The sequence below is a fragment of the Dipodomys ordii genome, unplaced genomic scaffold (assembly GCF_000151885.1).
Source record: "Dipodomys ordii isolate 6190 unplaced genomic scaffold, Dord_2.0 Scaffold63, whole genome shotgun sequence".
NCBI lineage: Eukaryota > Metazoa > Chordata > Mammalia > Rodentia > Heteromyidae > Dipodomys > Dipodomys ordii.
The window spans coordinates 4,835,577-4,848,287 of record NW_012267279.1 but is presented as its reverse complement, the minus strand read 5'-3'; the positions used below and the strand labels follow the sequence as shown (position 1 = coordinate 4,848,287).

General features: G+C 38.6%; 1 protein-coding gene across 1 annotated transcript in view; it reads right to left on the bottom strand.

Moving 5' to 3' along the window:
- Actr2 (ARP2 actin-related protein 2 homolog (yeast)) overlaps positions 1-12,711 on the bottom strand; it is a 45,087-nt gene that overhangs the window by 2,177 nt on the left and 30,199 nt on the right. Inside the window, exons 5-8 of the mRNA XM_013022534.1 lie at positions 11,976-12,112; positions 9,781-9,930; positions 5,192-5,337; positions 3,162-3,294 (exon numbers count right to left, since the gene is read on the bottom strand). Coding sequence (XP_012877988.1) covers positions 3,162-3,294; positions 5,192-5,337; positions 9,781-9,930; positions 11,976-12,112 — 566 coding nt within the window. The remainder of the gene's footprint in view (positions 1-3,161; positions 3,295-5,191; positions 5,338-9,780; positions 9,931-11,975; positions 12,113-12,711) is intronic.

Sequence of the window (12,711 nt, the reverse complement as noted above, 5' to 3'; positions counted from 1 at the left end):
TTTTAGAGACAATGTCTCAGTCATATACTATGCTGGATGAACTTCCAATCTTCCTGCTTCTGCCTCCCAAGTGCTGGGGTTACAGATATGTTTTTCTTTTAAAGGGCCAGAAAAGCTTTTAGAATCTCTGGCAACCTCACAGACTTATGTGTAGCTATAAATGGCCATAGATAATTTGTGACAGTAACCTTATCCCAATAAAATATATACCTACTTTTGCTCTAAGGGAAAGAACTCTTGAAGATGGTGCTGCCCCTGTTGCTTTTTTAATGGGCTACTATTCTGTCTCATACACTTCCTTCATAACTTGGAGGTTGTTCACAGATTCTGTTCTTCAGCGCTGTTTCTACCTTTCTATCTCTTCTTCACAAACTCTGGTGCTTGGAAACTCTTTTTTATTTTTATATTTTGGTACTGGTACTGGGGCTTGAACTAAGGGTCTGGACACTGTCTCTGAGCTATTTTTACTCAGGGCTAACACTCTACTACTTGAGCCATAGCTCCACTTCCAGCTTCTTGGTAGTTAATTGGACTTTCCTGCCTGGGCAGGCTTTGAACCTCATCCTCCTATCTCAGCCTCTTGAGAAGCTAGGATTACAGGTGTGAGCCACCAGTGCCTGGCCTTGGAAACTCATTCTTATCTATTCACTGCTCTTCCTTTGGAAGTCACCTCTGGATCCCTGACGACATCTACAGATCTATAGCTCATTTCTTCTCATACCTATTTTGGTTTGAACATGAATGTGTTGAACATCTGACAAAGTTCTGTGACTCTGTTGGGACCAGAGTCATACCAACTTGGAGAATCTGCTACTTTGTAGCTGTTGGTAAGCAGCTGAACAAGGCAGGAAGGAAATTCAACTGCCTGCTTTTCAATGTACCACTATGATGCACTGTGTCCATACACTGACAGGTTGAATAAAAACCCTTTGTACAACTACTTAAATAAAAAAATACATGATTAAAAAAATCACTAACTTCAGTTGAGCCTTCAGGTTTGTTTGGCTAATGCTATTACATTTTCTCATTAGCTTCTCCTTTCTCTAAAAAATGATTTCAACGTCCTCTTTTTTGAAACCTTTGTTCTCTCCTCACGCAGGGATCGCCTGCCATCCTAGACTTACTCTTTTAAAAGGGTAAGTCAGAAGCTGTTTTTCTGTTCAAAACTCCCCAAGACTTGCCATCTTACCCTAACTGAGCAAGACTCTCTCACCCTCCTGGCCTCACCAACTGCCTCTCTCCCGGGCTCACTTGGCTCCCACCAATACTCCCATCAACTCAAGGATTTTGCTGTTCCTGCCTGCAAAAAGTCACATGCTTACTCCTACTTCCATTGTTGCAGCTCTCAGATCAAATCATCTCATCAAAGAAGCCTTTCCTGATTGGTTTCAAAGGTAAAGCAAGATATTCCTGGCAAGCCTCCACCATTTTTTAGCTCTTACCTAAGCTCACTTCACTTTTCTTTGAAACACTTATTCCTACTGGTCAATTATTTGGCCTGAAAGTGAGGATTTTTGTTTACCTACTACTATTTTGTTTAACCAGTATTGGATACCTGGATGGAATTCAAGAACTCTTTAGTACACTAGTCTAAGTGGTAGAGGGTTTGTCCATTATGCACAAGGCACTGGGTTCAATTTTTTCTGGGTCCGGTCGTGGAGCCTGAACTCGGCCCATTCGTTTCAATTCTTAACATGGCAAAGAAAAAAGAATAAAAAAGGAATTGTTTGGTCTGGGAAGGTGGCTCAGTGGTAGAGCGCTTGCCTTGCATGCCTGAGGCCCTGGGTTCGATTCCTCAATATCACATAAGCAAAAAGAAAAAAGCCGGAAGTGGCACTGTGGCTCAACTGGTAAAGCGCTAGCATTGAGCTGAAGAGCTGAGGGACAGCGCCCAGACCCAGAGTTCAGGCCCCAACCCCCCCCCAAAAAAAGGAACTGTTTGCTGAAAAATGATCACCTGAGATAATTTTACATTATATGTATAATCCAATAAAATGAGAAAAATAAATAAAGTGCTTAGACAACACGGCTCCTTTCCACAGCTCTTTTAAGTTAGTTAATGTATGTGAGCCCATATTCAATTTAATTTTAACAATTTGAGTCATATATGAAAGATGTAATATTAGTGTCTCCAAAACAGATAGTACTCTATAATATGTAATCTCATTACCTAGAATAGTTGACTAAAGACAGGGAAATAAAGGTCAAGATTAACCCAAGATTAAATGACTTCTTGACTGATTACATAGCACACACAACATACTTCAGAATCCAGAGTTGAGGGAGAGGTGTGCTGAACAATCACTAATGATTATATTTTAGTTTGTGACTTTTACTTGCATGTATCAATTAGTAACAAGGCCTATTTCAATAGCTATTATAGTTAGTGATATGCATAAGAACTGGAGACTTGATTGGGGAGACAAAGATGTATGTAACAAATACCCAGAAAAATAATTGAAAATTACAATCATGATACAGACTAACTATGTTGATTACATATCCATGAGACTCTTATCTCCAATTAGCCACCAGAAAACCAGAAGTGGTACAGCGCTTGCTATGAGCTGAAGAGTTCAGCCCCCAGGCCCAGAGTTCAACAACCAACAAAAAAGAAAAAAAAGAAGTTAAGAACAAGCCAGATACCAGTGGCTTACACCTGTAATTCTTGCTACTCAGGAGGCTGAGATCTGAGGATCATGGTTTCAAGCCATCCAGGGAAGGAAAGTCTATGAGACTCTAACTAACCACCAAAAAGCCAGAAGTGAAGCTGTGGCTCAAGTAGTAGAGCACTTAGCCTTGACCAAAAAAGGTCAGGAACACTGCCTACACTCTGAGTTCAAGGCCTACAACTGGCATGTACCAACAACAATGGGATAAAACACCCCAAAGTGGGATAATTCCCTCTCCATATATAGCAAGCTCTTCCTGGACACTGGGAGGAACCTTGGGGTATGGGCTGATCTTTACAAATGTGCCTAGTCACCTATTTACAAAGGTGACCTGAACATATCATCTTTCTTCCCCATTTCTTGTAGGTGGTACTTAACTGCAGCAGGAACTGTTTAGAAGACTTCTTGCTCCCTCTGGTGGTTGTGACGATTCATAGCACCTTTACTGAGTTTTAAAAGAATGTTAATATCTGTGTTGTTGATACTTACAGAAAGTTTTTCCACATCTCCCTTTAAAACTCGTTCTAAGTAAAGTTGTTTGAGTTCTCGCTCCAAGCGTGATGGCAAACCAGGATACATAGTAGACCCTCCAGAAAGCACTATGTGCTTATAGAATTCAGATCTAGGGAGATAAAGAGTGGTATTCATTTCGGGTTTCAGGTGAGGAAAAGAGTATTTCAAGGTATACTTTTTTTGTTTTTTTTTTAAGCCATTTGTTTTGGCTAAGCATGATGGTGCAGGTCTGTAACACTAGCAATCAAGAGGCTGAGGCAGAAAGATCACAAAGTTCTAGGCCAGCCACGGCTAAAGAGTAAGATCCTGTTTCAAAAATAAGCAAACTAACAAATAAATAAAGGAATTTGTACATTGTCCCAGTGGCCTCAAACTCTTGGACTAAAGTGATCTTCTTCCCTCAGCCTCCCTCATCTGGTGCTAGATTTACTGTTACAGCAACTTCAGATGATGGCTAGGAGAATTAAACTCATCATCTGTATCACAGGGCTAATGTTTACTGTTACTACTATTGTTGGATGCAACTCCATTTTACATATAAAATCTTTAATAATTTGATGAGAATACATCTAAAAGAACAAAAGTTTCTTGCAAATGTGATTTATGAGTCTTGATAATGACAAAGGTTAATGTTTTAATTCTCCAGTATTTGACTGTGTTACCACAGAGCTTCCCTAAAGCCTCAGATGTGTTTATTTACTATAAGTATCCATATTCTACTTTGAGTTACTACTACTTTTCAATTTTTTTCATTTGTCTTTTGTAGTGTTCTCTTGTTCCTTGTGATTGAGGCTGGCTATTGTTATTTTTGGCTAGAATGATGTTTGCTGCTCTAGCCGTCCCTTCTTTCTTCCTTACATCTTACTGGCTGTGACATCAGAAAATCAAACCTCTAATAGTTGCACATGCAGTAAAAGCAACAGAATCTGTGTGGAGGTCTGAAGAACTCATAGCAACGTTCTGGACACAGTCATTTCAAGCTTATTCAAACTAATTTCTTCATCCAAGTTCTCTATTGCTAAGGCTACTGCAATTCTTACCTTCTAGAAGAGCACTTTTTTTAAAAAATATTTTTTTGTGGAAATGTGCACTGCAAAGGTAGCATGAGTTATGCAGGTGAAAGGCAGCTACATGTGTTTAGCACACAGCATGCAAAACAAAACAATCTGAGTTGTGACATTTTCCTATGCAAGCTACACACAGGGGTACTAAATCTAACTTGTGTTGTAAAAATGTCAAAACTTCCTTATAATCCCATCATACCACTCTTGGGCATTCATCAAAGGACAGTAAATCAATATACTAGAGAACATGTTTATTGCAGACAATACCCCTTCACATACACACCATGGACTATTTTTCAGTCATAAAAGAAAAGAAATTATGTGCCTGGTGCTGGTGGCTCACGCCTGTAATCCTAGCTACTCAGGAAGCTGAGATCTGAGGATCATGGTTCAAAGTCAGCCCTGGCAGGAAAAGTCCATGAGACTCTTATCTCCAATAAACCACTAGAAAACCAGAAGTGGCACTGTAGCTCAAGCGGTAGAGTGCTCGCCTTGAGCTGAAGAGCACAAGGACAGCACCCAGGCCCAGAGTTCAAGCCCCATGACAGACAAAAAAAAAAAAAGTAGTATGTCATCTACAGGAAAATGGATGAAAACAGTAATGGGAATGATTCATGAATGTAAAAAGGGCACTTGTTTAGAAGGGGACCAGCAAGAGGAGGGCAGGAAAAAGGCAGGGAGATTGAGAGGGAAAGAGAATTGAAATGCGTTATACATACACACATATTTACCTACACACATATACATATCACAATGAAACCCTCTTACATTATATATGTACACTCATTCAAAAAGAAAAAAGTCTTCTGGCCTACAATGATTTAATATATTTTTCAATATCAAAGACCATCCTTATCAAAAACACAAGTAATAAACAACTTGTTCATTCTAACTACATATATTCCATTTACTTTTGACAAATAAGCACCATTTCTAATGTACCTGGTGTCAATGTCAGCCGCCTGGATTGTGTTAAAAAGCAATTCAGCAACACCAACTCCCTCAACATTGATCAAATGAGGCTGAAATAAAGCTTCTGGTGCTTCAAATCTCTCTCCTCCAACTTTAATAATGCGTCCATCTGGAAGCTAGACATGAAAAGTAATCAAGAACTAGTCAGCAAAAGACCAAAATTTCCCAGTGTTCACTAAACATTAGTACCTTTTTTTTTTGGTTGGTCATGGGGCTTGAACTCAGGGCCTGGGCGCTGTCCCTGAACTCTTGCTCAAGGCTAGCACTCTATCACTTTGATCCACAGCTTCACTTCTGGTTTTCTGGTGGTTAACTGGAGATAAGATTTTCATAGACTTTCCTGCCCAAGCTGGCTTTGAACCCTGATCCTCAGATCTCAGCCTCCTGTTTAGCTAGGATTACAGGCATGAGCCACCAGCATCCAGTTATATTAGTACTTTTAAACACATCTGTTTTAGCCGGGAACCGGTGGCTAAAACATTCCCATATTCCCAGCACTCAGGAACCTGAAATAAGTGGATCTTGCGCTTGAGGCCAACCTGGGCCACATAGCAAGATTATCTCAAAAAAAAAAAGTTTATATTCTTCTAGATATTAATACATTACAAATAATTGCTAGATACTAATACATTATATAATTGCTAAATATAAATTTCAGACAGATTTAAATAGCAGTTCTAGCATTATAACAACATGACCTATATGGAAAACTCTCAAATCATATCGTATTTATATATTATACATTACATATTACATATTAATTATATATATTTAATTATAAGTGATGTTAAGTGGAAACTCTCTTATACTACCTCATAGTTTGCTGGGTTGACTCAAGCACTAAGCATGCTAATGTACAGTGGCACTTAACATACTTGATAGCAGAATTACTTTCACATGAACATTTATAACAGTATACTGAGTTATAAATAAGAATATATTTCTAACATACTATAATTTATTCCTTATGGATATATGCAAATGAACCGCATTTTTCAAAAGCATCAAAATTAGCTTTTTATATGCTATATTGACTTTTTCTCTTTCTATTCCTTCCCTCCCCCTTTCCCCCCCTCTTTCTTGTTTTCTTTTCTTTTTGTACCAGTCCTGGGGCTTGAACTAGATACTGTCCCTGAGCTTTTGTGCTCCAAGTGAGCAATCTACCTCTTGAGCTACAGCTATACTACTGGCTTTTTGGTGGTTAATTGGAGATGGCTTCAAACTATAGCCCTCAGGTCCCAGCCTCTGGAGGAGCTAGGATGGCAGATGTAAACCACTGGAACATGGCTTATATCTTAATTTCTTAATTAATTAAATTGGACATAGGGCTTGAACTCTGGGCCTGGGTGCTGTCCCTGAGCTCTTCAGCTAAAGGCAAGTACTCTACCACTTGAGCCACAGTGCCACTTCTGGTTTTCTGGTGCTTAATTGGAGATAAGAGTCTCATGGACTTTCCTGCCTGGCTGGATTTGAACCATGATCCTCAGATCTCAGCCTCCTGAGATTATGGGCATGAGCCACCAGGGTCGGGCTATTTTTTATTTTTTTAAGAGACAAGCTCTTGTTATACTACCGATGCTGGCCCTGGGCTCAAATGATCCTCTTGCTTCTGCCTCCAGAGTAGCAGGGACTATAGCTATGTGTTGTTTAGCCAGTGTGAGGCCGAGTTCAAATCTTAACAGTGCAAAATACATACATACAAACAATTTTCAGGTAGTTACTATAGAGGCAAAGATCAGAAGGATTGCACTTCAAGAAAAGCTTAGGCCGAAGAAAAGTTAATGAGACCACATTTCAACTAAAAAGCTGAACATACTGGTACACTATGTTACCTGTTATATCAGCTATAAGACGCTATAGGTAGGAGAATTATGGCTCAAGGCCAACCCTGAGCAAAAATGCAAGATCCTATCTGAAAAATAACTAAAGCAAAAAAAGTATAAGGGCGTGACTGAAGTAGTAAAAGCACTTGGCAACTACAAGGCTTTAAGTATTGTCAAAAGAAAAACAAACCAAGGTAGGATCAAACTCCATATTGTAAGCTATGATAGGTGCTATTGTCTAATTTTAAGTTGAACATTTGTTTTGCACACTTTATTAAGAAAAGACTGCCAGTTAATTAATAAAGCAACACTCTAAATGTACCTGCTTCTCAAAGTAAGATTCTTTTTTCTTTCTTTGGATATACTGGAAATATTTTATAATCGATTATTGTAATTATTTTTTAACTCTATAGTTATCCAATAATTATCAATCCTACTATGTGTAGTTTTGCTGTCCAAGGACAACATGTTACCAACCTCTGCTGCTGCCATCCTAAGGACCAACTGTTATTTTCCTCTATTTTTTAAAACTCTTTCCAGTTTTGTACTGCATTTTGAGCAATAAGGTAGTAAGAAAAATGTAATAAATAAGATTCCATTTTTCAATCTGAAATGCAGCTCATCCTCCCAACTCATTGCTCTCTTAAAAGATGAATGCATTTAAAAATCCTCATTTTATTCTCCTGAGATGTTATATGTAATCTATTATAAAATATATAGGTTATACAAAGTCCAAATACCTATCCTGTTTATAGACTAAACAAAGGGAAATTTAGAGATGGCACCCTGTGAAAGAAAATCACATTTTTATTTATTTTCATTGCAGACAGGTTATGAATGCAGGATGAAAAAAGCTTAGGAGTCATCATCAAACGGTGCCAAGGATATTGCAGGAGATCATACCAGGGAAATCTGTGCATATTCATCTTCTTAGTACCAGATGGCAGAAAAAAAATATTGTGTTAGTCATGTTTATATTTAGGAAAACAGATTTGACAAACTGAACAAGTAGACATCTAGCCCTCTAATGATTAAATAACAATGCCAATTCTTGAATTTGAAAGAAAAAACTGAGATGAAAAATCCAAATAAAAAACATGGCCATTAAGATTTTTCTTTTTAATCAGGTGCTGGTGGCTCACATCCCCTAGCTACTTGGGAGGCTGAGATCTGAGGACTATGGTTCAAAACCCACGTGGACAGGGAAGTCTGTGAGACTTTTATCTCTAATAAACCACCAGAAAACCTGAAGTGGTGCACTGTGCCTCAAAATGGTAGAGTGCTAACCCTGAGCAAAAAGGGCTCAGGGACAGTGCCCAGACCCCTAGTTCAAGCACAAGTGACAACAAAGCAACACAAAACAACTGTATTACAGCTCTTTCTACCCTCTCTTATTGAAAACAGTATAACACTAATAATTGTGAAGACTGAGGAGCCCAGTTCTGGCTGCTTAGGAGGTCAACCATAGTCTGATTTCCACTATCTCCAGAGATTCCTGCCTGCTTTGTCATGGTTGTCAAAACTGACTTGCTCTTGTTCACAGACCACTAACATGATCTGAGCATATTATCCTAAGACAGACCTGTCACAAATGCACTTATTTCTTCAGAAAGATTTGATGGGAAGGGCTGGGAAGGTGGCTCAGTGGTAGAGTGCTTGCCTTGCATGCATGAGGCTCTGGGTCTGACTCCTCAGTACCACATAAACAGAAAAAGTCGGAAGTGGTGTTATGGCTGAAGTGGTAGAGCACTAGCCTTGAGCTGAAGAGCTGGGGGACAAGTGCCCAGGCCCAGAGTTCAGGCTCCACTACCGACAAAAAAAAAAAAAAAAAAAGATTTGATGGAAAAGAATCTTCTCATGTTCCATTAAGCTAATGCTGGGCTAGTAGCTACTGATGTCTTCTGGATTTTCTACAGGTTTCTCTTGTTGAGTTGCTAGAGCAGGGCTGAGTTGCTCTAGCAGGTACGGAAGAGGGAGCTAAACCAGGGTCAGAGGTTGTGGCTACCACTGTTGTGGAAGAACTAATTATTGTAGTGGTGGCAGGGCTGGATGGCTGAGTTGTAGCTGGTGCTGGTAATGTCACTGCCTTAGCTCAGACAGGCTGATGAACTTCTGGAGACCTACAGAAAATCTGCTACCTCACCATAAAATGGTGGCCACCATCGACAGCTAATAAAGAGCTAAAGAACATTTCTTAGACCATTATCTACATGAATATAATGTAGAAAATTTCTATAGTCTCACAGTTGAGTACATTTAGCATACCAAAGGATCTGAGAGATCTTAAAGGAAAGTAAATCAACTGTCTCCTTTATTTGAGAATTGTAAATTTTTAACTTTGTGAGCATTCTTAACATCGCAAGGAAGTGACACTCTACATGTTGAAAAATGCTATCCACGATAGTATTATCTCAAAACAACATCTCCTATCTAATTATTTCCTAAGGTAAAAAGGAACTTACAATTCTTGCCTTAATTTACATTACATGGTGTCCTGAAATAATTACATCATAATATAAAGAGAGATATTTGAAAGTCACACACATAAAAATTCTAATTCAACAGCTAGGGATATAACTCAGTGGCATTGTTTGCCTAGCAGGCACAAGGCACCAGTTTTACTCGCCAGCACCAACGAAACAAAAACCCTTGGTGTTCTTCAGTTGACACTAATAATCTTGGCTACTATTTTTAAACTATATATACATACATACATACATATATGAATATACTTACTGTGTAAGATTCAACTAATACTGTAGTTTCTAAGGCCAGTTTCTGTTCTTGTTCAATATTGTATCCCACATAACACAGTTTTTCTTTAATCATGCGAACCGTTTCAAAATCAGCAGAATGGTTGAACGCATAGCCTCGCAACAGAAGCAGCTGGCATACACATACAAAACAACAGTAAGTTCATAACAGATTTGGATGAGTTCCACTGTACAAATGAGTACTTGTTAAATGCTATGTGGATAACAATGTACAGTGTATCCTTAGTTTCTATGAAATATCTCCAAGTGGCTTTTTTATCTGCCATGAAATAATTTGTATTTTATTTTACAAAGATTAAATGCATAAAATAAGCTAGAAAAGGCCAGTTTAAAAATATTGTATAAACAACGATATATAAACAATGTAAACAATAAACAATCAGTATATTAATAAGTACTATGTAGATATTGGGCTTACACAGCCTGCAATTTTCTCATTCAATCAATGCCATACTTATGAACTACTAAGTCTACTTCTAAGTCTTAGAAGGTTGTCTTTAACTTCTTATACTATGCCTGGTACATAATAGAAGGGTAAGAGATTTTGTTAAAGCAAATAAAAGAATGATTGAAGCTAGATACAGTGGCTCATGCCTATAATACTAGCTACTTGGGAGACTGAGATCTGAGATTAGGAGGATCACAGTTTGAGTTTGTCTGTGACTCCAGTTATAATAGGCATATATAAGAGGAGTATACTTCAGGCCAAAAAGAGCTAAGGCTTAATTCAAAAGACAACAAATCAAAAAGGGTTGGGGGGGGTATAGCTCAGGTGCTAGAGCACCTGCCTAATGAGGCCCTGAGTTCAAAGCTACACACATACATTCTGAGATAAATGAATGAATAACCTCTAGTGTTGTATTTCAGCTTTATTCTTTTTTTGGGAGGGAGGGATGGAGTTGAGACAGGCTCAGTATGTAGTTCAGGTTGGTCTTGAACTACTGATCTTCTTGCCTCAACCTTCTGAGCAATGAGATTACAAGTAGGAACCACCACATTCAGCTTTTTTATGTGTGTGTCAGTACTGAGGGTTGAACTCAAAAGCTGGGCACTATCCCTTGTCTATCCCTAGGTTAGCACACTTGAACCACAGCTCCACTTCCGGCTTTTTGGTAAAGTGAAGATAAAAGTCTTATACGCTTTCCTGCATAAACTGGATTTGAACTGTAATCTCAGATCTCAGCCTCTTGAGTAGCTAGGATTACAGGCATGAGCCACTGATTTTGTTTTTGTAAACGACAGAAAATATTAGCTGGGGTTATGGGGGGGTAGCTTAAGTGGTAATGTTATCGTGCAAAGGCCATGGATAGGTTCAATTAACATCACAAAAAACAAAAACAAAACAAAGTAACAACAAAGCAGAAAAAAATTACCTTAAAATAACCTGCTAAGAAAAATAACATACTAAGATAAACATTATAATTTCACTGGTGTCCATAAGCTGACACCAATAACCATGGGGGTCTATTTTTAGTTTTAAACTACATACATGTTGCATACTAAACACAAGAATTTCTTTATATATATATAAAAGAAATCCCCTAATCTTGTGTTTCTGTTCAAAAGACCCCCACCATCCCTGGAAATTGTTGTTCATCTCATACAGAATTTTGATGTGGAATAATAGTACTATGATTCTTTTTAACTTATCTCCCTATATAAGAAGGATTACTCTAAATGAGATCAATCAAGGAGCTCAATCTTACAGTAAAGATTTAATGTAATCTAACTGAATGTATATTAATAGCAAGAAACAGTGCATGTTTATCAGCAGAAACCTGTGTAGATTATGTGTGTGTTTGTGCTGGTCCTGGGGCTTGAACTTAGGGTCTGGGCACTGTCCCTGAGCTTTGGTACTTAAAGCTAGCACTCTAACACTTGAAGCGAAGCACAATTCCACTTCCAGCTTTTTGGTGATAAATTGGAGCTAAGAGTCTCATAGACTTACTGCTTGGACTAGCTTTGAATTGTGATCTTCAGATCTCAGCCTCTTGAGTAGTGTCACTGGTGCCCAGCTCTTGTATAAATTTTTACATGAATGGGAAACTGGGCAAATTCTCTAGAGATATAGATTTGCTAGAATCTTTATACATTCAATTTTGTGTTAAGTTAGAACACAAACTATAAAAAATTAGTTTCTATAATATTTTCATTTACCTTGATAAGATATCTGGTAATATCCCTCCCAGCAATATCCAGTCTCCTGGTAAGATGAGGAAGAGAAAAGCCTTCATACACTGGGCAAATGTGAGTTACACCATCTCCAGAGTCCACTACTACACCTGTCAGCAAACCTGTGTAGGAATCAAAAAGTTTTACATAAAACACCAAACCAAAAAAATGAAAGCTAGCAAGTTTCAAATATAGTACAGATGCCAAACTATAAAATTACTAAATGGAGGGCTGGGAAGTTGGCTCAGTGGTAGAGCGCTTGCTTTGCATGCCTGAGGCCCTGGGTTCGATTCCTCAGCACCACATAAGCAAAAAGAAAAAACCCGGAAGTGGTGCTGTGGCTCAAGTGGTAGAGCACTAGCCTTGAGCTGAAGAGCTGAGGGACAGCGCCCAGGCCCAGAGTTCAGGCCCCACGACCGGACCCCAAAAAAAAAAAATTACTAAATGGAAAGGTCTAGAAGCAAGAGTTTCCTTATTATTTACTTACAGTTCTTTTTTTGTTTTTGTTTTTTTGAGGAATGGGTACAGTGGTAACAAGTTTGAACTCATGGTTTTGAGTTTGGTAGTCAGGCACTCTACTGCTTGAGCCATACTCTCAGCCTTTATTTGCTTTATTTCTGAGATAGGGTCTTATGTTTATGCTAGGGATGGCATCAGATTGTGATTCTCCTACCAATGTTTCCACACAGCTGGGATTACATGCTAAGGCCCTCACTGCCCA